General features: G+C 42.9%; 2 protein-coding genes across 2 annotated transcripts in view; both read right to left on the reverse strand.

Moving 5' to 3' along the window:
* LOC131271648 (KAT8 regulatory NSL complex subunit 3) overlaps positions 1 to 27,240 on the reverse strand; it is a 259,954-nt gene that overhangs the window by 180,915 nt on the left and 51,799 nt on the right. The window lies entirely within an intron of this gene.
* On the reverse strand, positions 10,283 to 25,678 carry LOC131261499 (uncharacterized). Its single transcript, XM_058263555.1, is given in 6 exon segments — positions 10,283 to 10,380; positions 17,016 to 17,162; positions 17,256 to 19,587; positions 19,661 to 19,833; positions 19,919 to 20,134; positions 25,564 to 25,678. Coding segments are annotated over 6 exon segments (3,081 nt in total).

A 27,240-nucleotide genomic window follows, 5' to 3' on the forward strand; every position in this document is an offset into this window, starting at 1 on the left:
CCAAATGTTGCCAGTCATTAGTGAGTAAAGCAAAGAACCTATTCCGTGTGTCCCGTCGCTCATTCCCTGCTGTGTTTTTGGTTCAGCTCGTCCGGAGATTTCCACGACTGTAAGCAACGCCGTACAGAATAGATGTGTCCGGGCTATGCATAAAACATTAGAAAAAAGGAGTAATAATTGGGGTTTCGCGAGGTTTGTTTCATTAATTTGGTTTTTCTTTTGGTGAAATGTAGTGAACTATTGTAAAGGTTCAAAAACTATGTTTTAACCTTTTAAATGTTTTAATGATCACGTGCGGTTTATTGGGTTTCACTTTACACCAGAATATTGTAAAACTTGAATATTCAAGCGCTTACACCAGGGGTCGGCACACGTTTTCTGATAAAGGCCAAATGATGGAAAAGAGTCCGAAAGCGCGGACCACATACCGTTACCGATGTTGTAATGTTTTGAAAGTGATATTAAACCACTTTTAAAAACATAGTCTCAATTTTCTGATCCAGAAAGAAACATAAACAGTTAGAATTCTTCAAAGTTTTCATTCTTACCATTGATTTTGGTACTTATTCATTCATTGTGTTTTTAGTTAATATCAACAACTGATTATGCCAACATGATGAATGTTATTCTTAACTTAAAAAATCAGGTTGCTTAATTAAAATCCCTAAAAAGATTTGACGGTCAAGAAAGGATTTGAAGATTTAATCATGATAAACAGCACCAAGATAAAGCCTCAAATCACACTTTACATGATAATCAAACAATTGAAAAATACCTCCACTATGATAAAAACACTGTCATTTAATTGTCTTTTGTCCAAAATGGCGAAAACTCTACTGGCGCCGAGTATGTTATATCACTGACAAACAAGATGGGCCAAACATCTTCCGGTGCGCAACGCAATACCACATTTTGACCAATCCGGACGATCGGAAACTCAACGATCGAGGTTTATTTTCCCTCCATTTAATTTCCTATCTTACTCCGGCTCTTTCTCCCCAAACCCAGTTCCCTTAATTTCCCCGTTGCTTCCGTTTCCGTTTAAGTTTCCTGTTACATCGGTTTGCGAATCTTTGATTGATTTTTCGCTTTATTTGTGTTCGGGTTTCGGTTTCTAAACTGCCGATCCGTGCCAAATACTTCGTTCGGTTGTGCGCCCTTCCGCCATCCTGCCACGCCTCCATCCAGCACGCACGTCATGCGCGTTATGTGCGTTATTATCATCGTCGTCGGCGTCGGGGTGCCAGCAGCAGGGCGAGTGGGGCCGATCTTGGGGCATTTAAATTTTAAACACCAGGCCGCTGGCGTTTGGCGGCGTGCACCAACACCATCGGCGTGTGAAACACTCACCCTGTCGCAACGCTGTACGGTTCGAGTGCGAAAAAATGGGATTGCGCGAAGAGGATTGCGTGAACGACACGCACACACACACACAGTGGACGATTGTGCGTTAGAACGGTATTAGGTTTTCATTTCTTGTCAAAATCCGTCCAAATGCATGTGTTTGTGTACGCCGTTTGGCGTTAGGTCTGTGTCGTAAATTAACGATTGACAGCCTCCTCCTCCTCCTCCTTCTATTCCACCTGAGGTCAGTCCAATTGGCCCCACCTTGGGTTGGATTTCAGCTGCGTACGCATGTCTGACGTCACTGGCAGAGAAGAACACTAGAACAGTTGATATTAATCCATCTTCCTCCCGTGCTGATCCTTTGACCATTGGCCTTTTTGCCGTGTCGCAAAACCAACGGCTCAGCTGCTGCCACACACTATCGACCCTAAAGAAGCTCTACGTTCTTCAGCTAACCTTCTTCCCTGCGCCAGTGGTGTTGGTGGAAGTAATTCACTTCACTTTTTTTCGCTTCCTTCTATCTCATCATCTGTTATCAAAACCACGAAACCTACATTGAGAAAAAAACAAGGCAAGAGCATCGCGGCCATCGCACGAAACCATCACAACCCCGTGCCCTAACTGATCGTTTCCCGGATGAGTTTCGTTTCGATGCTGGGCAGAGCCGAGGCAAAGGTGTGTGCGAATGTGTTTTAAATAAAATATGCTCCGGCAGCGATGGCAGGAACACATCTGGAAAGTGTAACCTTGAATCTCGTAACCCTTTGGCAGTGGCTTTGCGGCGCTTGGTTGAAGTTCCGTTTTGAATCGATCCCGTTTGTATGCGAAAGGGGATTTTGAAATTTGTAAATTAGAAGCATACGCAGCACTGCTGATTGTATGAAGGGGAAACTTGAAATTTTAAAGCTAGCGATAGTTATCATAAAGAAGAAAAACTGTAACTGCACATTCTGATACATTTGATGGACACTCGTATTTATAGTAATATGTTAATTTGCAATTGAAACTTACAAGTGTACTATCCATATGAATAGTTCACAGTAGAGTAAATCAACACTAAAGCTACCAAGTTAGTTTGAACTTTTCACCTTTGTTCTCCTAATTAATTCTCTATATTGAACCATTTTTATCTTTGACGTTGACGAACAACTGTTTCACTGTTTGGGAAAAATCGATGTAGATATTGTTTGATAAAATGCTTTATAGAGTTATAGAACCTGTTGGATGAAACAGGTCAAAATGTCTTTTTCTGTAACGGTTTGTAGATAAAACTAGATTTCTTTTTATACAACTTCATAAATGCAAATAGGAAAGTGTTGGTGGTGCTGGTTTGTTTGTAAGTTCTAGTTTCTTACTCGGTTCGACGCCATACTCATTTCATGTTTCTACTTTTATCAATCGATCAAGAATTTCCTAAAAAGGACAAAAACCGTGGGTTTCCACAGATCGGTGAAATACATTTTCATTCTAGGCACGCTGCCCGAATCGAAACCCCGAATCAAACGCTCGCCTATCGCAAGAGTGACAGTTTTAGGAAGACCTTCGCAGCTGATTTTAAGTTAGTCTGCGTTGAAAAATTAAAAGGCCCCGTCCGTGCAACGCGCGGGAGAGCCAAAGACGCAGACCACCGACACCGACGCGGCCAAAGCTACTTAAGGCCGACCAAAAACCTGCGCCACCCTCCCCGCAGGAGGAGCAGGGAACCGCGACCTCCGGCGTCCGCAAAAGGATCGGCTCCGAGTTCCCGGTCGCCAGTCGGCCTGTCGCAACCCCCGCAACGCACACATGCGGCATGCGGCACAGCGACGCGACACATGTTTATTTTTGAGACACATAAGGGAGCAATAAACTCCAACGGTCCCGCAGCGGAAAACGAAAAGAATTACGAGCCCGAATGGATGAAGTAATCGGCCGGATGTCGTCGCGGTTTTTCGGCCTTTCGACTACGCCACACACTGCTACGACGGCCGTGGGTAGTTGTGGACGCAGATTTGCAAGCCAGCAAGCGTCGGGAACTTCCTCATCAGGCGTGCAATCTCCCTAATCGGCCCAGACGGCTCCTTCCGCAGTGACTTTTCTTTCGGAACTCGGATTTTATATGCCCCTCGCCGGAACAAGGAATAGCAAAAGCAAAGAAACTAAAATTAAACAGTCAAAACTACTTTGATGTATTTTTGCCCATTTTTTTTAATATTAATAATTTAGACTTTCTTTGGACTATTTTGCCAAAAAGTTACCTTTCTCATTAACTGCGTGACAAGTTTTACGCAACTGATATGTCTGAATTATGTTTTAATGAAGAAAAGGTCACCAAACTTCGCCTTTGTTTTGGGAAAAGATAAAAAGTGCTCAAAATTAATTAGTATTAAAGAAAGCGAATTAAAGAAAATTCTCTAACTAATTAGTTGTAGAATACATGGAAACAGAAAAAAACTTGCTTTAAATAGTATTGACTTTACCTATTTAAAAAAAATCACAAGACAGCTCTTTTTCAATTTTGAAACGATTTTAAAATGCTACTTACCAATTTTGAGCAAAGTTTTTGTTTTATATTTCCGATTGAGATTGTTAAATGTAATGTTAATTTGTAAACAAAAATATTTAACAGAATAAACTTAAGGTAAGTAATATAAATTTGGTTGTTTATTTGAAATTTGTGGATAAATGTTAACTGAAATTTTATACAATTTAGTTAAAAAATAATGATGGAATAGTAAGGTAGCTCATGTTGTTAGGATCTCAAAGTTATTTCTGCTTTGCGCACTTAGAACGTTTAACACGCCTCTGGCTTTCATATAAGAACTATTTCGGGCCAACCGAAAAAAACGAAAAAAAAAAAATTGTTCAATTTGTTGAGAGTTTGAGAGTATCACCTTAAATCGTACGCCACATTCCCATATCACATCAGTCAAATCGAATGCTTAGCGACTAGAAAAACAAACACTTGAGTTCAAAATGTTAGTAATGGTTGGATCAATACAAAATAGATAGACATGTAAATATCGACAACATTGTGACGATTTCCATCTGCTTGTTAATATTTTATACATGGCAATTTCTAGATGTTCTGATATCAGATTAAATCACACACTGCATACTCTATATCCAGTTTTCCTTACGGCGATTCCATCAAGCATCAAAACGGGAATTTTCCTCCCATCCACCCATGTCAATCACAATCATTAATGCTACATACAGCCCGAAGGAAGCGGCGCGCAGGCACATCCTTCCCATTACACCCAGGTAGGAAAGTATAGAGTTACAGCATCCTGCAGTACAGCTGGCAGTGTTTTCCCCCTGCTGCCGGAGCGGAAAAGACGGGTTTCCGCTCCGGCCAGCGGAGCTCATTTCCGATCTGAGCGCCTTTAGCGCGATTGTGATTAACGTACGTCGCGACCTGCATCTGCGTGCGCACATCTTACGCGCTCGTTGCGGAAAAGTTCCGCAAGCTGACATACATACATACATACTTTCCCCGGCTCATCGGGCTCTGGTCGTTATTATTTATCGTTTTTCATTCCAGCGCTTCGAGCGCCGTAAACTGTCTCTTCCCTTTTATTTCTGTCCTCCGCTGATGAATCCGGTCCGTACCGAGTCGATCCGGTCGGCCCTTTACGGACGGAGCGGAAGAGACGAACTTCCGGAAGTGCTGGAACAAGCACATACAACCACACAAACGAGTGGCCTGACCATCGGTCCAACCGGTCTTGCGCAGAATCTAGGTTCTAATAATTATCTACTGTTGCGCCTCGAGCCCACCACGATGGTCAAGCGACATACCGGAGCGATAGGAATCGGCGAGTGCAAAAAGCGCAATGACTCTTCGCTCCATGCTGCGGACCAGCGGGCCTGCGCTTCCTGTCTGGAGGGAGGGGGCTTGGAGTGCGGCTAGTTCCGGTTCTAATTTAGCGCTCCTCCGCCTCCTTCTCCCACCCAAAACGGTCAGGCGTGCGTTGAATGACAATTTTTTAATTACGCAACCAGTATTGCCAGCCAGAGAGATAATAAATGCGTAAACGGGAACATGGGGCGAAGGTAGAGAAAGGGGAGAATGGTGTAATATGCACCTTCGTTTTTGACCCATACTTCTTCAGGTTAAAAATAGATGAATTGAGGAAATGCTATTCTATTTGCACACGTTTCATCGATCATACGTGAGTTGAGCGGTATTTATATGAATTTGATTATACGATTCTTTGCTTTGGCAATGAAAAACCAAAGCCGGACGGAAATATGTACCGTCAAAATATCTCCTTTGTTCATATGCTGCTTGCTGACTTTTTATACATAGCAAGATAAATTGAAAATCATATTTGCTTCGTTTTGAGTATTAACTTTCATAAACTGATTAACAATCTGACGTCCGGATACACGCATAGATATAATGGCCCCGTTTCATTTTCCATCCGATTACATCATTTTGGTGTGCTGTTAACGCTGTCTTCTAACATGCACCACAGACTACTGGATGTAAACAAATATCAAATGGAAAGTAAACAAATTTCACAGAGTGCGTTGCTGTTCGTATGGAAATTCTAATAAAGATTGAAAAAGAACGATCGAACAGGGCGGCCAGATACGGAGAAAATGGAGAAAACGCGCCGGTCGCAAATCGTTGCGACATCGTGAATTGTGCGGACGTCAAAGTGTTAATATGAACATCTAGCCAACCAAGTTGTATCCCTCAACATAATGTTAAACATCCAAATTTGGCTTTGACAATAAATGGAAGGTAGTCATTTAAATTTAAAAATTTTAATATCTTCAAAAATTGATTTGGTTTTATTTTATTTACCTTGTTCTTCTTTTTAAGCTATTTAATGTCCTAACTAGGTTACGTGAGTTATTTTCTCTCGTTAAGGGTGCTTATAACCTTACTCTCTCCTATTTGAAAACAGAGAGAGCAGACGATCAGTCGTAGTCAAAGCAATAATGTTAGAACGATCTTTGGGTTTTTTTTTCGTTTGTTTGTTATTTCTGGCCAGAGATTATTTTCCGAGCTTACCACTGAAACTGTGTCAAATGCCCGGCGACTTCTGGCAGTCGAACGAGGAAAATACTTTGTTGATAGCAGACGGTGATACCGGTCCGGTACTTCCCGCCCGACTTCCGACGGAAGCTACCACCGCTCGCAGTCTACCAAACCGGACAAGTCATCGACCGCGCGCGGCCCCGGATCATCATCGCCTTGAGAACAAGTTGCGGACGAAGCGAAAATCAAAATTACGAAAACTTGCTACATTTCTCCCGCAGCGATCGGGCCACGGGATGGAAAACTCGAACGAAGGAGGACGCAAATGATCATCAGCGCGGTTTGTGGTGTATTTATTTTTGATATGGTCTGCTATAGGCGAGGGTTGCGGGAGGGTATTTTAGCTTGTCTTCTTCTTTCCTTGCTCCACCACGACGTTTGGCAATTTTAAAAGTCGCACGTTCTGTGCGTTTCGCACAGCGGAACGAGGAAGGCAAATCACATCTATTGTACGTTTTCGCTTCGTTTGGCTTCAAAAATTCTAAATCGAGCGAAACAATCTTAGAAAAAAAAAAGGCGGTGAAAAGGGATGGCTGACAAAACCAGAACCTAAAAGCGTACAGCGCTAAGCGTTTCAGGTTGTTCAAAGTCGAAAATGTCCGATCCGGATGTCGACCCCTTCGGGCCGGGAACCCGGGAAGAGGAACGGACCGAGGTTCCGGCAACCGGCCGGGCATGGTTGGTGTCTTGGAACACGCGTTGGAGCAATGATCTTGCTACACACACACACACACACACACACAGCCATACTATGTTGGGGGTGGGTGGCCCTTGTTGGGCAATAGTAAGAGTGTGGGTTTTTTTATTGTTTATCTTCTTTTTCTCAATTGCTTTCGTCGTTGGAGGTTTGCCTAAGGCGGTGTGTCGTTTCGTCGACTTTTGAATGTGCATTAACACTTAGTTTCACATTGACATGGTAATAATAGGCATTGTAAAAATATTATGCTCCACAAATATGCGCTTAACTGTGTGACAAACAAGCCTATAAAATCTTTCTAGGAGCCACGTTAGTCTGATGCGTTCGAGCCTCAAATCTGCTGGCAACAGCTTAAGGAGGTTGAAAGTAGCCTGTAATTTACTTAAAATACATTTTGAATCATATTTTAATATTTTTTTTCTCAAACATTATGTCCTTGGTGTCATTTTGATTGGTTTTAAATTTTTAATACAATTGAACTCTCGTGACAGAAGGAGCGCTGTAGACTCCATACAAATGGGAAACATATTTTAAAAGGTTCAAACTTGAAATTTTGAGTTTATCTTGCAAAATACATTATAGGAAAAATCTGAAGCATTTATGAATTCTTTACCAAAACACTACACAATCACTATTTTGACAATAATTATATCGAAACAATTATGGTTCGGTTGATTTAAATAATATAATCTGTTCATTGAAATCACGACATGATTTGTTACAAATACTTGATAATCCTCAAAAACACATTTTTGTAAGAAAACATTGTCCAAAACAAGTATGAAATCCGTGTTGAATCATCATCTAAAAAACCGCTAATATTAGTATGTGGATCCATGGTTTGAATTGAACGTTACTCAGAAAATCAATCCCACAATGGTTGGTCAATTAACATGAATGTAAAAAAGCGATAAAATCGAATCGATTCGTCATTTTGCTGAGGCGAATTTATGCAAAACTCCTTCACCGCCCGTCACAGGTGGCGTCATTGTGACCGACGATCTTTTTCTGCGATCATCACTGGGTGCATGATGTCAGCGTCTTGGTAGGAAAACGGTCGCATTTCCATCGATCTGGGCCAACCGCACGATCGGTACGTTAGGCTCAGTTCGACGCGTTACCACCGATGTGAAATGGCCCGAGTTCCACATACGCACGATGATTATTCAGTCAAGAACGAAGTTCCTTCCCTTAAAACACGTCGAAAGTGATACAGACCGGCCAGACTTGCGTAATAATGCTGGTCTGCATCGTCTGAACGGCCAGCCAGAGCAGATCGAACGCCACACGAAAAGTGGAGAAAGAAACAACCTCCCAGACGCTAGAAGATAACCAATATAGCCGAACTCGGTGATTGTGCTATTTTTAAACATTTTCAATTTCCGTATAATTCGCCACGACGACGTTGGCGTTGGCCGTGCGGTTCCCACAATGCCCCCGCTTCCCTCGGATTTGAGGGGGCGACGAGAAAACGACGCAACTGCAGCTTTCCGCTCCTCCAAGGCCATTCGGATGGTTGGAAGGGGCAAAGATTTTGCAAATTAGTTCTCGCGGCAGTGGAAAATTCGTTACGAAAAACGCACACGATTGAGAACGCAGTCGAAACGTGTGTTGTAGGTAACACATGACGAGGGAACAGCTGATGACTCACAAGTTTCAATGCTTGGGATTCAAAGGCAATATTTACTTTTCTAATTTGTGTCATACGACAGTGTTGTTGCAGAAAACAGTTGTCTGGGATATTAAATACTTCATGGAAAGAAACTTTTCGATTTCTGTCATATTTTGTTACAACTGGACATGAATTGGATATATCCTGGCATGTTAAATTAAATTACATAACTGCACTTGAGGTATGAAGATGATTTCGCATATCGTATTGAATGATATCCATGGTTGGGTATCGATACAATTATTCACTATCAAGCTATGCAAGGTATGCTTTCAAACTGAAACCACTAAAATAAACTCAGCTATATTCTAAATGTTAGTTGATTGACCTAAGCTGATATGTGGAAAATATACGGACTCAACCAAAAATTCGAAAAATCAGACGATTTCATGGCTTGGGTGTGGCGACTGAATTCACCGCATTTCGATGTTTTGAATTTAGTACAAACCATCGTACATTTTATAGCAAAACAAACTGGTCGCGAACAATAGATGGCGCAAACGAAAGTGGGAAGATAATTCAGAACATTTTATTTTTTTTCAAAACAAATTCCTTAAAATTTCTAAAAACGAAAAGCAAATATAGACATGTTGTGTGCATGCATCTCAAATTTAATGATTTCATTTCATAGAAAACAACAAAATTCTTATAGCAAACATTGTACTAAAAGACGTTTCCGGACAACAGATGGCGCTAAAGAGCTAGGCAACGGTTTATGGCACTCTAAAAGGTCGATAGATGGCGCTGCCCTTATGATTTTCCAGTAAGAAAATACATTTTTAACACTAGAAATTGGGGTCATTTTGACCCCAACGCAGTTTTCGATTTTAATATCTCGAAAACGGCTGAATATTTTTTCATAAAAAAATAAGGCTTTTCTTAAAATCCAGAGCTATATCTAAAACAAAAATTTCAGATTTTTCTGTTTGACCAGTTCCGAGAACCAACTTGACTATACCTAGAATGCTTTTTAGGGGTCATTTTGACCCCTACTTGTAAAACGCTATAACTTCACTATTTTTGAAAAATTTTTAAATCCGTAAACTGTTACTTTTTAGTATATTTGTTGACTATCTTTTGACGTTTTTGGTTTTTCGATGCATTTCTTCATAATTCCGCTAGCTCGGTGTATAGCAAAAACGGTCGAAATTGCGTTTTTTTCAGCTTTTATTCATTCAAAACCTCTAATGTAAATCTAGAAAAAAAGTGTGCGCTAAAAAGTTAGTATGTTGAGCAACATTTAAAAAATAAATTAATATTTTTGCCATTACAAATGACTCCAGAAAGCGTTTTCAAAATAGGGGTCAAAATGACCCCTAAAAAGCATTCGGGCAAGTTTCCAAAGCAATGTATTCTAGTGTTAAAAATACGGTGCTATTGAGAAACGTATCAATTGTTTGTGAAGTTCAGAGCATTCTCCTCAATGATGACCATTCAAACAATGATTTTTTTCGTCACTAATTTACTGATGACTGCATACCTAAAATTGCATACCTAAAACTAAAGTATACTGTCCCGTCCAAAATTAGAAAGGTTAAATATCTTTTAGAAATGCGAGAACAATCGAACTCATGCAAGAATATTAGTAAAATCCCAAACATAACAATGACTGTATCAAGTACCGTTGCTCTACTGGGAAGACCAAAAGCTCACCAACAGTTTACTTTTTTAAATTGTGGTGCAAGGATGCTTTTGATAAATTTATGGCCTTTGATTATTAACCCAACTAAATAAAATTTAAACGGCATTAATTGTTTATGAACTAAATGGAAATCAATTAACTTTTCTAAATTAATTTAGCATGGTTCAAAATTCACTTACACCTATGATTGAAATTGATTCATCCATGCAAGATTCTAATTTGAAATGAAAACATTTCCCAATGTTAAAATCCTAATCCTATAGTTCGTAGAAAAATCCAGTCTTTTTTCATGTTGGTCCATTTTCCGCTAGGCAAACAGATTATAAGCAAAACAATAATCACACACACCGAGCGATAGGAAAGCCATGGGAAAGATAAACATTATCCACTTACTTTAAACTATCCACCCCAACCGAAGGGTCAAAGACAAAGATTCAACCAAACAAGTGAGGAGGGAAAAACCACAAACCCGCGTTGTGTCATCCCTCAGGAGCGATCCGGCGTTGTCCATCAGGAGTCTGTGGTTCGTCGCTTGAAAGGAAAAATATGTTTTATTGGCATTTGATGGGACGGAAGCATTCGCACCCTATCCTTGCTCCGCACCATCGATTTGGTCTATTTTGGCTCTTCCCCTTGTGCGTTGCTTGTGAACATCCTGAACCGTGATGGTGATGATGATGTAAGATGCGCCATTGGCTGTGTGTTTTCCCACTTCCGGGAAATGCTTATACCTTTAGAGAAGGTGCTGGTGTTTGGTGCATCCGGATGTTTGCGGTGGGTAATTGTGATTAATTGTTTGTCGCGTCGGCACATGCTTGCAGGCTGCGTACGCACGTTTGTTACGCACAGTGACATGCGGTGCGCCAACAATTCACACGCCACGCGGCCCAATCGATGCTTCGGAGTGACATTAATGGGCCCAGCATTTGATTTGTCGGCACCGATTGGGCTCGCCCTGGTTGGTGACTCATTAGATTTCGGACACAATTCGATACCGGCCAGGAGCCCCTTGATAACTGTTTTTAAATCTATCTGAGATTCTCAATAATAACAACAAGGAGCTAGATTTAGCTTGTTATATTGCTACAATCTTTGTTAAGATCAAAAGTATAACCATTTTTATTTTGTGGATTTTGTAAATAAATCTTTTTTTTTTTGTATAGAATTTTACAAGGGATCACAGATTTACTGTTGTGTTTGTTGTTGTTTTGTTCAAAGAATGTCACGAAGATCTCTAATATTAATAAAAATATTTTTAAGAAGCTTTAGCACTAGTGTTCTAAAGGGCTAAATTAAATTTATTTCGAACAATTTATACCATTTGGATTAGTACGCCCATTTATTTAGTCAACTTTCAGTATTGTCCTAAAACTTAAGCATTGTTTTGAGTTTCTAACAACAACTATTTTTTTTTTAAATTTAAGTGAGAAAAAACGTTTCAGAACTGTTTTCTTTAGTCGTTTAGTTTCTTTACCAACTTGTAGTGAGTTGAATAGCGAAACAAAAGGATTTGATAAATCCTTTCCATTTGAGTTGAGCGGCAAAACTTAAACTACAAAATCTCCGCTCCCTTCGGCACTCTAACAATTGTCACCCTTTGCTTCGTACGCTTTCCCACACATTATTATCATTTGTCACATCGACCCGAACTAATTGAAGTCATCATAACAAAAATAAAAAAAGCAGATTACAGCCGTATCGAAATCTGTCATCACCCTCGTGCCCTCGACGAGCGTACGTTCGATCGATCGGGGCGATCCGTGGACGACCCGGAAAAGCAGGTCACCCTTTGTCGGCCTGGTGGCATCTAAACGTGAAACCGCCACTTCCAGAACAACGTGCGGCACGCCTCACCGACGACGGGTCTGCGTTTGCGTTGCGGAAAGCGAGGATTGCGAGGGACAGGCATTTTTCCTCCTTCACGGGAAACCAGGATCGGACGGAAAACTTCTGTTTAGCAGGAAGGAGAGCACAGGCGCGGGGGCCGCCGGGAGATGACCGATAAATTATAGGGTACTTGAAAAAATTAGCAATGTCAATAGCACGGGGCCAGGACGTGTGCATTGCGATTCATGGGTTTGCCAGGCACGGAGGCACGCTTCGGTTCCGCCGGAAGGCATCGGAACCATTGGTCTTTGTTGACAGAAGTATTAATTTTCCGGAATCCGTTTCTTCTGACTTGCCTACACTATTTATTTAGATTTCTAGATCCAAAATTAATCGTAATACTTCGACGTTCAGAACAAAATTTATAATCAGTACAATTTATAATTTCCGGCTGTAAGTAGAAATGTTTCGAAAATTTTATTTTAAAACGATTCAGAACCGATTTTTTTAAGACAAGCTGTGGGCAAAATATGCTTTTTTAAAACGAAATTTTAGGAAGTAAAAAATGCAACTGAAAAAATGGCAGATAATTTGAATAATATTGAGAAATCTTCACAAATATATTCATCCGAGGATAAAGTCTATTTGAAAAATTGTTGATTAAACTGTTATAACCGTATCACACATATACGTAAAACAGTCTTAACCTTTTTTGAATGATTGTCCAAGTTGAAAAAACAGTATTGTTTCACGAACTTATGTTAAATCTAATAAGATGACTCTATCCACATGAATATCACTTGTGTTTGCTGTGTTAAATGTATACCTTGAAAGATTATCTAAAATACGTCAGGTTTGTGATTTGCAAATGCTAAATAAGTTCTCAACTTCAACCAGTAAATCACTCCTCAAACATCAGCATTGTTAAGGATTGGAGAAGATCTTTATCTCTATCTTATCGCACTGTATGGTTATACTTGAATTCTAATCGCTCCCATTGAAAAGCGTTCTTTACCGGTTTTCGACGGTGTCTTCCACCCCCAGGGACACTTTCACCACTTCACAAACCCACTCGCAGCGAGTGACAACGACAGCGATCGTCTCTGAAGTGCCCGAACAAGTCGAAGCGAACATGACAAGCAAACGGATCAGCAGAAAACCAAACATCCCTGCGCCACGGATGCAATTGTCGGACGGCACGTGGGAAACACGCGACTGCGTGTCGGAACGCCGGCCGACCGGCGAGCGGAGGAAAATTGCTGTATTTATCCGCTCGAGGCGATACAAATCTAACGTTACGATGCCACATCCTCCGAGGGCCGGTTTTCCCTTTGGGCTCGCTCTCCGGATGCAGTACCTGTAGGTGCCACCAACCACTCTGAGGTTGTGTGTGTTTGGATTGTGTGAAATCAATTTCCGGACAGCGTTTTGAGCCTTACGGAGGGTGGAAAAAAGGGGTGGAAAATGGACATCCGTCCGCTGGCGGGTTGCACCGAACCGAGCGCCGACCAGCTTCAATTGGATTAGGATTTATTTTTATTTGCATTTAATATTATATTTATAATGTTTTTCTCTCCTCTTCTCCCCCCTCGCTCACAGTTTCACAATCGTCCAGGAAAATTATGGCTTTTCCAAGGGCGACCCTAAGGCTAGGGGAAAATGTTTCCGGTTCTTTTCTTTTTCTCTATTTTGCTCTCTCCCTTTGCTTACCCTTTTGACAATATGTTTTCGTGGTTTTAATTGTTCAACCGTTCACCCCACCCAGTTTCCGGTTCTCTCTCCCGGCACCATTCAATCCACTGATAATGATGTTCGCGCCGATTTGGTCCGATGGCAAGCCTCGAGCTGAGACTTACAGACCTCGGGGATAAAAGTGCTTTGGCGGTGGATTAGCTTCTTGGTGAAATTTGTAAAACCTACACACGGTACTTATGGAGAGAAAAATTAGCCGCTGCTGTGGCCCAAACTTTTCCGGGTGTTGCGTTTGGTTGAGGTTTTTCATTCGAATGTAAATGAGAGCGCGGGTGAGCTGTCGGATTGAGTTGTGATTGGCTTGGCGCGACACGGGACGTGGTTTGGGGCAGGCAAGTCGTGGGAAAAGAAATTAACTTGCTGGTGAAGAAATTGTGTTTTCATTGGATAAAGGGAGCATACATCAGTTTGGTTCATGGTGAACTTATTACAAATGATTGATTTTCATCTATGAGACAATTTTGATATGTTGTAACCGGTTCAATCATTATTCTGAGTATTTAGAGTAGCCTGATTTGAACATTTAATACCCAATTTAATTTACTAGTTTGAATCAAAAATTTTTCTCAATTTTTTCTACTCAAACAGAAAAAAATTAGTTTGGTTTCTATAATCTATATTCTATAAAAAAATGCTTCTAATAAAAAAGTTCTTTTATTTGCTAAACTAAGCAAATAGTAACAAAATAACATCTAATGCTATTTACTTATTTTATTACTCTAATAAAAAAGAACTAATTTCAGCACAGGTAAAAGACTAACTTTAGCGACTTATATTTTAACTGCAATATCTATATAATATTAGGAGCTTATGTTGCTCTCTGTTTCTACCATCAGGATACAATTGTCAAGGAATATTGTGTGTTGTCGTTCAAATCGATGTGTAGATTATGTAAAATAATAAGAAAAAACCGTGTATTGACACAGAAACTTCGCAATGTTTTAAGATTGTGTATCCATTATTTAAGAACAGTGCAACTCCATATTGTTAGGATTCTAGAAGAAGAGAAATTTTTAATATTCACATCGAAAAGTCAAAAAAAATGCCGAACGTAATTTTCCTTTTATTTTTGATAGTTATTTTAGTTTGCGGTGCAATGTTATTGCTTAGTTTCATCTCAGCAAAAATAACCAATTACACATTTGCGTTGTATTAACGTACAACGTTCTCTATGAAAACTAGTTATCTAGGAAACTGTGAAAAAATGCTATTTAATTCCCATATCCCTCATGTCTTACCACGATCCCTGTTTCATAGCGCCACATCCTTACGCTGATGGTTGTTGCAAAACATGAAATCCATCTCGTTCATCTGTTTCGTATGCAAAAACACAGAAACTGCACTCTATTGTCCATTCCCCAGACGTCTAGTCTGTGTGTATGTGCCTCTGCCTAATCGCACCTGCAGCTAATTTTTTTATCGCCACATTTAACTTTATTGCCTTTGGCGAAAGCAGTTTGCACGGCGCATGCGGGCCATCTCGTCCCCCAACGGTTTGTTTGAAGTGGCCGTACAGTTCTGTTTGCGATCGATTTATCCATCAGTTGCAGCCACCATCGTTTCCAACAATATTGTGGGAGGCTGGCCAACACCCCCTTCAGACTCTTTGTTTCCATCGCAGCGGGGGCCAATCGAGGGGGAAATCCGTCCGTTGTGCGCCGACTCCGTGCAAAATGGGAAAACTGTTTGGCAAGCAAACAGGACAGTCGTTTTTTGAAGGTAATGTGAGGCAAGATGCACCCCTTGTGCAAACAACATTAATTTATTGCTGTAAAATCAAGAAAAATACCCCAAAATTTTCCACAGATTGATGTTATATCCTCTCTTCGACTACATTAATGTTCTCAGCTTATTATCCAAACGAACATTTTTAAGACCATTCTTTTCCAGGCGTCATTCTAGCTTGTGGAGCAAAATGTCGAATAGCCTACTATGATGACCATTTTGCTCTCTCGTTCGTATATTTTTAACTTATTGCTATTTAATTTTTTTAGTATCACATATGATGGAATTACACGTCATACTATGCAAAAAAACAGTTAAATCTTATACCAATTCAATAAAACATTTTTTCATAATTGTATATTGTCCTCTGATGAGAATGTTTTTATTTTTACTTCACAAAATGAATGCAAGGAATATAAATCGAAATTTGTTCAGCATTTTCTAAGTACCATGTTGAAATACTTGATGAATATCTACTTGATTGAAATATTTTATTTTAACAGAGAATTCTTACATACTTCAGGCATACTGAGCTTAGTCCTGTTTGTTCTGTGAAATCTCATTATTCAGCCATGAAATTCACAAAGGATATATTCAGTTATAAAGTGCCGGTTCATTTGACCGGGGCATCTTGCCACATTTTCCCTTATAAACGTTTTATTCCATGCGGGGTCTATGCGTAGCTCCTGCCCGCACTTGCCTTTCAGGTCAGGTTCAATTGTTCATTTGGATCCTGGAACAAATGTCTACGAATAACTACGCAAAAGCACCCCTTTTCCAGCTCGTCCTCAACAACCTGGTGGTAAGGGACACTCCAAGCGATGGGCGTGTCAAAACCAGACATACTTTCCTTCCATACGGCAAACGGTAGAGACAAACACAAAATCGATTCATCGGTACATTTTCCTTGGGACTTTATTATCGATCCGCTTATTTTTCTTCGGAATCTAAGAGCACTTTAAGTTTGTACGGATGTGTCTTCGGGACGCCGGGACGTCATATTGTTCTTACAAACTAAACACGTGGCTTACGGCTAGAGGATGAGTGTTAAATTAACGGGAGGATGACATCTTTCGGGCTGTTCCCGGCTGTCTTGCCGGGCACGGTAATACTTGAAGACGGACAAACAAAAATACTCCACCGAATAGAACGTATCGCACAAGCTATTTTCTTCCTTCCGGCGGCGTTTAATATCACAAATTTGTTCGTAGCAAATGTTCCGGTGAGGGAGGATGTTATGCAAGGGCCCGGGCAAGGATGGTGCAGAGAAGTAAGAGAATTGTGAAACTCCAGCGGGGGACGTCCATTGGAGCCGCACTACCGAGCTGGCCAAGCTCGGGTTTGTAGTCGTAGCAGGTCGGAAAGTTGGCAGGTGTCGGTAGCATCTCCGATCGGTCGCCCACCTTGAGCACGAGTGACATTCCGATCTCGGCGTGAAACTCGATGTGGCAGTGGAACAACCAGTAACCTATAGGCAAAGACCAAACAGTTGGGAGTTAGAAGTAGATTCTTTTTGTTTCTAATTCTAATTACATTTGGATATCTTGTCCACGTTTCTTACCAGGATTGTTTGCGATGAAGCGAATGATGGTGTAACCACCGTCTGGAATGGTAACCGTGTCTTTGATAGGGGCTCGTTTGAACCTACGCTTCAGCAGACCCGCCTCGTCCATGGCGCGTATGTCCTCGACGGTAGTGTTCCGGCTAATCCGATCCATTCCCACCACACGGAACGCATGTCCGTGCAGGTGGAACGGATGGTTCGCATCGAACGTGTAGCCCTCGTCGATCATCACCATCTCCACGGTCGCGTGCAGCGGTATCTGTATCACGTGGCTACACTCACAGAACTCGCTGCGGCAGTTCCGATCCCGCACCGTCGTCTCATTGCAGAACTGACTCTCATCCAGCAGATCCTTGCCGGGTAGGAACGGAACCGGTGGCATTCGCATCGAGATGTGGTTCAGCTGGGGCGTATACAACCGGTTGGTGTTGTTGATGACCTGCCCAAACCCGTACAGGTTCGGTACGTGGAAGTGCGGGTTATCCTTGCCATAGAAGTCGTAGTACACGTAGAACTTGTAGTCCGTCTCGTTGCGCAGTAGCAATAGATCTTCCTGGTCGAGCGAGTTCGTCTCGGCGATGGTTATCACGTCCTCCGCCCCCGGACCCCGGTTGAGCGAGTTCAGCTGACGACCGGGTGCCTCGTAGTCGTACGGTGGCCACGACTCGTACTCCACGTCATCGGGCGCTCCCCGGTAGCGCAGCACGGCGAACTGGTACGCCGAGGTGAACCGCTCATCGCAATCCATCAGCCCTCGGAAGCGCATCAGATAGTTTCCAACCGGTTGGTTTGCCTTCACCACGAAATCGAACCGCTCGCCGGCGTAGCTCACGAACGATCCTAAATCGTCCACCGGTTGGATCCCAAATCCATCGGAAGCGATCACCGTTAGGTTGTGGTTCTCGATCGATAGCTCAACGGGGCAGTTCAGGAATTCGGCGTTGATCAGCCGGAACCGATAGCGGCGCCCCTTGTCCACGTGGAACACCTTCAGTGGGATGTGCCGTGACTCCGGTACAACGACCGCGTTGAAGTTGACCGTGCGGGACTGTCGTTTCATACGGTGGCGTACGTCCTGCGACCGAAGCACCATCTTCAGACCGTTGTTGCTACTTGCCTGCAGTAGCTCCACGTCATCCGATTCTCCGCGGTTCGATGGTACCGTTGTCGTGTCGATGTCTACCTCAGTCTGCACATCTTGTGGTTCCGTCGTGGGTGCTTCGGTTCTCTGGGTGTTCTCTTCCGCCTGATTAAACCGTTCCGTCGTTGGAAGATCCTCCCCAGTTTCGTCAAGCTCCGGCTGACTCGTAGAAGTACTCAACGGCGTCAGAGGGATCGGAAGCTTCGCAAACCGCTGGAAGTACTTCCCGCGGCCATTAATCAGCAAGTTCGGTGGCTTATTATCCCCGGTCGAGTGGTGATGGGCGGCGAACAGCGAAACGCCCTGCTCGTGGCCCCAATCCTGCACGGTGATCACGTGCTCCGATAGATCCTCATCGTACAACAGCTGCTGGATGTCGTTGTCCCGGCGGATAATAAGCGCCCCGAATGCTCCATCGCCCCGCTGCATACCGGTGTGCGAGTGCCAGAAGTGCGTGCCCGGGTTGTCCGCCCGGAACGTGTACCGGAATGTCGTGCCGGGACTGATCGGACACTGGGAGACGTGTGGCACGCCGTCCATGTAAGGCGTCCGGCGCTGGTGCAGTCCATGCCAGTGGATGGTCGTGCTTTCACCCATCAAATGGTTCTCCACGTCCACCACTATGATGTCGTTTTCGCACACCTCGATCGCCGGACCGGGCATCATACGGTTGATGACGGCCACGTTACGCCGCACGCCATCACCCGCGATACAATGGGGACGGTCACAGTCGGTCCGGTTCTGTGGGCAGTTGTAGCACGCCTTGCTTAGCGTCCGGTACCATTCCAGCCGGAATCGATAATAGCACGTTTCCGGTCGTCGACCTAGCGTACATTCCCGTCGGCATGGATGATCCCGGTAGCTCTGCTCGTCGAAGAAGTCCACTCCTTCCACGTCCTCTTCGAGGGGTGTGGTTCGGGAGGTCTCTGCTCTCGGGTCGGTACGATTGCACACCTTGCAACAGCCACTATCTACGAGGTCTTGCGTTGGACAGTTATCAACCGGAGGACACTGTTTGCGACTCGAGCTGATCGCGAAGAAGCCATCCTCCCTGTTGCACCGATACACCAGACACCCGTCGGGACTCTCCCACGAATCTCCCGCTCGATAGAACCGCTCGTCAAACTTGCACCGAGCTGGAACACACTGCGGACAACAGTGATTGCCGGAGAGTTGCGGTTCGAAACCCTAACAGAAAAGGAAATCACAACATCATTACACACTTTGTCCTTGTACGTCCTTCTGAAGAGTATCGTCTTACCTCCGGACAGGTGGTATTACACTCGATCCCGATGGAGTTGATAAAAGTCTCGTTCGCTTCATTCCGCAGACATTCGTAGTTCACGCAGGTACTGGCGTTGACCATGTTGAACCATTTTTCTCCGACGTCCCTCATCCTGACCTCTCCATTGGTGTAGGTCTCACAGAAGTTATCTACAAAACGAACCCCACACAACTCCGTTAATTCCTTCCAATCGTCGTTTGGTTTTCAAAGTGGATCCTGAACCACCTTACTTACCACAACGCTGCAGTGTACAGCAACGCCCAGGGACGGCTCGGGGACGTACCGTGCGCTCGACATCGCAGAACTCTATCGTTGGCGGACAGGCAGTGGGGTCGCAGTAAAGTCTTAACACCTCACAGCACGGATCCAGCTCTCGACGAACTCTCTGGCCTGGTTCAAGCGATGCCTCCGAAATGTTGGACAACGGGGGACATTTGCTTGTGTCGCAATCTAAAGGAATATAGAAGCAATTCAAACGACTTGTTAGATGTGTTAAATCATGTCAAGATGCAACATCTAGAATGTTCTAGTTCAATAAATTGTGTCCTCCTCAACCTACAGTGATGTTTTGTGATAGGCAGAAAAGTTTACATTTTCGTTGGTGTTAGTTTAAGTTTTAAATTTTTTTTGGTTGCATTTCTTTTTTAAAATATCTTGTTATTCATAGCTTGAAAAAAATCAGACATAGATGAGGTGTTTCGGCATCAGCAATCAATTTCCTAATAACTTGATCTTATTATATGATCTATAGAAAATATCTCGTGAAAACAAGACAAAAGTTTATTAGGCTCAAAATGATTTGGTGTAACGAACAAACATTTTTGAATCTGTGTAAATACATTTTAAAAACGTTTAATCGAAAAGCAGCAACCCAAATCATCAAAGATTCCAGTCAGTGAAAAAGAGATCATAAAGTTCCGAACAATCCAACAGTGTCAAATCAAATATTGCAAAAGCATTTCCCGTGATGTTTTGCGTACGTATACTTTTCAAGAACCATTTATGTTTATGTCTGCATCAATGCTATCTAATTGATATTCACAACAGATACCGGTAGCTCCAAGAGCGCAGATGAAGATATGCAAGTGTCCACTGTATGTCATGTGCGAAAATTCACCACTCACTGTCAATCGTTTTGCGCCAACGTCCGACGAATAGACAGTAAGAAGCACCGATGCGCATCGGTACACATAAGATGACCTCCCCAAGTGGCGGCACTTCGAGTACAAGCTATGTTTAACACGCTGCCTTGCGTGCTACCTGGTGACCTTTACAGTTGTATGTGTGTGCCTTTGGGTATGTGAGTCGCGTTGATCGCCATAAAATTAATAATCCGAAAACCTTCATGCGCCGCGACGTGATGATAAACTAACATCGGGTTGATGTGGTTACAATCGTAATAGTACGGTTTGCCACTGCCACTTCCAGCGTAGGTGTATGACGTTTCTTCCGGGTCGTATAACCTTTGCCGAACGAGGTGATTCCTTCAGCCACTGCAGCCCGGTCTATGTCTGCTAGCTGGTTAACACGGTACAATGTTGTGAACTTCCAAACGATGTGCGAAAAGCCAATGAAAATTGCTGATCTTTTTTCCAAGGTGCTTCTTCGTGCGATTAATCCCCACGAAAAACGATGCACCTTAATCCAATGAAATGCAGAAATGCAACCAATTAATTGCAAGCCCGCATCGATGCACCATTGCATCGAAAGCTCTTCGAAGGCCACGTGGAGGTGCATCGAACGCATTTCGTTCTGTAACCCCAAAAGGGGGACGCACCGAAGTCAGCAAGCATCAGCTGATCCACAGGTGCAGGTGTAAATTGCTTCACCATTCCATTCCACAGTGTCCAATCAATTCCAATGACACGTACTGAAAACTAATCATGTCTCACGTTAATCACTAGGTGACGAATAGCTACTGGTCCTTTAATAACTGGCTGTCGATATTTGCATAATTCTTTGGAGAAGCATCGCACGCGCCGCCGACGTGACGTGGGACGATTGCCGCCTTTTATGGCCGAGCTTTTCATCTGACACTTTAAACACACGCCCACACGGCAACGGTAGCGTCCCTTGGTGGCATCCGAGATGACTACAAAGTACGGAGTTTCGAGCTCGTCAATCATCTGTTGTTGTATCACGCTCGTTGCGAATTATTTACAAACTCATCTAGTCCGTTTCGCCATATTCAGATGGTTCTATTTTGCTTGACCCGGTGCTTGTTCCGCCTTATACCGCCATTAGATAAGCCGGATAAACGTGGAACCTCGGGCTCTCGGATATCGCAAAAACCGGTTATGGCTAGCGATCAAAATGAGGCTGAACTCCCCATATGCCGGCCTAATTGCAGCCAATCATTACTTCCCATTCATCCCAACCACGCATTTATCGTGCGATTAATTTTCATTCACATTCTCTACCGCGGGATACTCGAAAGTCCTATCCCATGAGTGATCGAAGATTACGGAACTAGGTTCCAGAGTGTTTGGTATGCTCATATCTCCACCGAGGCACACCCTCGCCGGTTCAACGGGCGGTTTATGGGAGGAAGAGGGTTACTCATACACACTAGCTACTTTTTGTCTTATCGGATAACCTTAGGAGAGGGCAGTTCTCGGGCAGAATTAACTCTCGATGTTATGCAACGGGTCACACGTACGACCGGAGGCCCTTTTTGAGATGAGGATCGCACGATGTTGCGTGTGAATGACTGTAAAACGCACGTCGTTCGAATTGCGCACAGGGCATTCGCTTCTTGCATGGGGAGGTTTCCGAGCCGGTACGTACCGATGCCGGTGTGATGAAGTTTGTCGTCTGCACCTTCCTCCGAGCGGTAGTGACCTTGACCGTGAGGAAGTCGCCATTTTTGTCTTAACGCCACAGCGATCGAATAGCCAAGCATTGGATCGAGGTCTGAAGATAAATCCTAGCCTTCGCCACTCTACGACGAGCTCGATTAATCGCTGGTAAGTGGAATTCTATAAGCTTCTTCGTTTGTTTTGTTTTTTCCCCCCCTATATCCAGTTGCTAATGAGGCATCCGCTGTGAATTGTACCATTGACAGGCCCGTCCATTAATCATAAACACCGTTGATGGCTCGCAAGGCTGGAACAGACCACTTCTGGCCCTCCGCCAAAGCGACGAACATTTACTTTGATGCTGAAATCTTGTGGGCTCTTGGCCGGACGAGATGAGCTCATCGGAGCATCAGAAGTGGTTTTCCGACCTGCTGCCGCGAGGCTCGTTGCTAAGCGAATGTTTTTTTATTCGCACTTTTAATTGCCAATCTTTGCGCATAAATAAGCACAACATCTTTCCGACAATGGGGCTTGCTTCTCCCAAAGGCCCCAAAATAGAACGTACGGTTCCGGTTGGGTTCGGATACCGACGAGAAAACTCGCTTGGCATGGCGTTCCTAGAAGCGAATTAAAAATGCATATCCATCGTCCTCGGGGTAGTCGCCGCTTTTTCCTTTTCGTAGAACGCATTCTCCCACTCCAGAAGTGAACGGGGCGCCAGCGTCAACGGATAGACTCTAGTTCGCGCAAACAGGATATCCGGAATCGTTACACATTCCGGTGACGGTGGAGCAAACACCTCAGAATAGCTCTAGCCGGTGACCAACAGCGCGTTGTTCCAGTGTCGTGTCGCACGTGAAGAAAAAGTTCAAATAAATCGTTACATAGTAACGTCTGCTCGCGGCTCGCATGGCGTCTCGAGGCGACAGCCTGCTTAAATCAAAGCTTACTGGGGCGCGGTGCCGATTTGAGAGTTCTAATTGGAGCGAGTGCTTTTCGATCGATTAATATGGCTGCTCGCGCGCGTAGATTTCCAAATTAATTGCCATCCATAATCGATCGCGCACCATCACCACCACCTTTGCCTGCCCAAGGCCTGCACGAAGGGAAATGTTGGAAGCTTCCGAATGTTTCGTGGAGAGTGGGGTTGTCCGGAAAAGGGAGGTGGTTCACCGACATGTGCTGCGCGAGGACCCAAATGCAACGATCTGTGACCGTTCGCGACTCACGTTGTGCCTGCGCCGCTCGAACGCTTAGAACGCGTCTAGGAGCACGTGTTAGCCAATATGTGTGTGTGTGTGTCAATGACGGGTGAAAGTTGTTCTGCTCGAATCGTCAGAAGTGAACGATAGGTGGATGACACTTGCCGTTTGGAATTTCCTCCCCACAAAGGGGATGTTATTTGTTCCTGGTTTGAGAAGGGCTTCCTACCAGGAAGTTAGCTTTTCATTATCATTTTATTTTATTTTCATATAAGTTTTGCTGAAGCAACGTGAAAATGAATCTTCGATTGAGTAGTTTGAAACTGTACACGTTATTGAGATTTTATAACAGTTCGTTTTTACTACATTTTATAAAGAATGCTTTAGTTTAAATTTTAACGTAACGAATGATTTCCGTTTGTGTGTTTGCTGATCTCTTCTTTCAAGATTCTTATTTCTCTTTCTGTGATTTGAGTCGTTTTGCATTTGCACAGCTGTTAAAAACTCAAAGGAATAAATGAAACAAAAGTTTTGTTTATCCACGTCTATCTCAAATTGTCGCTAAGCCGAATCACCCTGAACCACGTTTAAACAAACAACCGTAGTGCATTAAAAATCGATTGCTCATCAAACATGCTAATAAAGGAGATCAGCAGATCTGGTGACTGTACATATAAATCGTAAGGAATCCCCCTCTTCCTTTTACAGAAGAAGTCCCAGGAAAAAATTCCCTATTTAGGAATGGCACAAGTCACGGAAACGGAGAAAGAGCAATAGGACCAGGGGTGTTATACTGCACCCCCATTCGTTTAACGTTGAATGATAAACAATCTTCCGTGATCTTCGCTGCGCCGTGGCTCATCTTGCGAACGAAAAGGAGTGGGATTTTTTCGGGGGATCGTCAACTCCATTTACGCCTTTTGTGGATGAAACCAGTTTCATCCCGCCGGAGATGTCCCGGAGTAGGTTTTTTGTGGACTTCTGAAATGGTGACGTCAGGCGGCTGAAGAACAGCTGGTAAATCCCCCAAAAGATAGGAAAAAAGGGCACTGAACGGTCAAATGAACGAACCAGAAACGAAGGTGAGATGCATTAGCACAATCTCTTCCGTAGCGACTCAACAAGATTACACCTTCCACCGGTAGGATACAGCCGTTGCCACTAAACTTTAGCTTGGAAGCAGGTGGTGTTGTCTCTAAGGCACCAAGATTTAAAATAGCTCATCAGATTCGGTTTCTAACTCATCTGACTTTGTAGCTAACTCATCAGTTTTGTCTCTTGCCGAAAATATGAAAATAAACAGGGTATTTGTGATTTTCCAAAATAATTATACTACAACAGTTATATACATTAATTCATTAATAAATTAAAACTAACTTGTGCCAATTATTATGATTTTTTACCGATTTTCCTCGTAAATTTTTGTTTAAACATTTCAAAAACCGCACAGAAATTGTTTCGTTTGTTTTCTACCGCTATTGGTCTAATTTTTGTTCAATACCAAATTTTTATTTTAATAATTATTTTACCTCATTTCCGTTTTGTGGAAGCTTCTCAAAATAATTTTTAATACAAACAACAACCTTCATATCTACAAATACACATTTTTTTTAGATAGAGAAACATTGAAATCAAGAGACAAATTTAGATGAACACAAGACAAAAACTGATGAATTAGAGATACAGGTGCGTTAGAAAGTGTCTATTTCAATCATGAGCGGGTTAGAAGAAAAGATAGGTGACAACGACTGTAAGCATCTGTTCCATTCTCAAATGGCCCCGGAATGAGCGAGATATGCAGATTTGGAACTATTGCGAGCTTTTTATCTCGCCGTTTACTGACTAAGAAAAAATAAAAACCGTTAGTTCGTGCACCTACCTGAGATGACCGATTGACTGCGACCGGTTCCGGCCATCGCCAGCACCAAGATGGTGGCCGTTGCTAGGGCTGCGAAGGGCTGCCGTAGTTGTTGCTGATGCTGCTGCTGAGACATGTTGTGCGGCTATTTGCGTGTGCGGCCAGTGAATTGTGCTTTGATAAAGCTATCTCCCCTCCTTGTTCGAGATGGGCCGGCCTTCGAGGTGGCTGGTGGTAGATTTCTTCACAGATCCCAAAAAACAGAAACTGTCACATCATCTCCTCCGCCACTGCTTTACCCTTCCTGCTGGTCCTCCAGCTCCAGCTACCTGTTTTCAAATAGTCACCAAGAAAAACAACAGTCTAGTTAGATAACAGCAACCATCAATTTGACCAACACGACACTCGCAGCACAGTTTTAGCAACAATATGTTTGTGGTAAAACCCCTTTCGCATCGCCGATCTCCCGTGGGTGTTAATGAAAACTGAAAAATCGGTGTGTCTTTCGACAGCATCTGGATTGTGCATAAAATCACACCCCAACGTGATGAATCCCAATCCTCTCTCCCTCCCTCGATGGACGCTCAGGTCGATAGCATCATTTCCATTATCAAACGGAACACGACTTAAATGTGCGTTTTACTTTCGCCTTCCCGTTACAAATCCATTAACACAGATCGGGGTGGTTTTTGCTTCTCCCTCTCCCTAACTGCCCTTTGCATATGTTGCCCGCCTACGGGGGTGGACTCGGTCCACGCAGCGTGGAGATTATTCACACGTGATAGCGTGATAAGAATCGGCGATGTGTACTGGGAGATAGGCAGATTTTTTTTATCTTCTGCCGACGATGCGAGACGTGCTATAATGATTGTACTCAGCTTAGAGACAATCTGTGTGGAAACAGAGATCAAGGAAAATAGCGAAAAGGTAAGCGCCGTGCGTTGCGGTTGACGTCGGAAATTTCTTGCATGGAATGATTGTTAGTTTTTATTACTACAAAATCTTCCTTTTAAATTGCAGAACGTCATCGAGATCTAGCGCACATCTTTGTATCATCGTTATTAAAAGAAACGTTTTGTAAGAACGAATTGAATTCATATTTTCTTATAGTGATGATCAAGCTGGTTATGGACCCAAGAAGTAAAATAATATTCAAAAACATCTTTGGATTTTTTCAATCTCTGTATTCCCACGAAACAGAATGGAGTTATTATTTTATGGAAAATAAATCAATCATTCTTCGGTCAGAAACCATATTGCAATATCAATCAATATAAATATGACAATGTATTGTGCACATTAGTTAATGTTTTCGCAATCACCAATTAAAATTATTTCCACAGTATTAACCACCATTTTACAAAACATTATCAATTTTACATATTGAATATCATCATTTGCATCATTTTCAAATAATTAACGCATTTTTTAATGATTTGAGTTGGGGAAACTAATCCTATTTGCAACTAGTCTTCGGTTTCCTCATTTTTTTAAATTGATTGAAATGTTTTGTGCGAACAAAATATTCTCGAGAAGTTTATCAATCAAATTTAGATTATTTTTCAAAGTTTATCTTACGAATTAAAATTATTTTCCTTTCATTCATTGCACGTACAGTATGGTGACCTTCCGTTCGGCGCACTGACCTTCTGGAACCTATTTCCTAACGCGCTCCGCTTCCTACCGCAAATGATTTCA

This window comes from Anopheles coustani, chromosome 3 (assembly GCF_943734705.1).
Source record: "Anopheles coustani chromosome 3, idAnoCousDA_361_x.2, whole genome shotgun sequence".
Classification (NCBI taxonomy): domain Eukaryota; kingdom Metazoa; phylum Arthropoda; class Insecta; order Diptera; family Culicidae; genus Anopheles; species Anopheles coustani.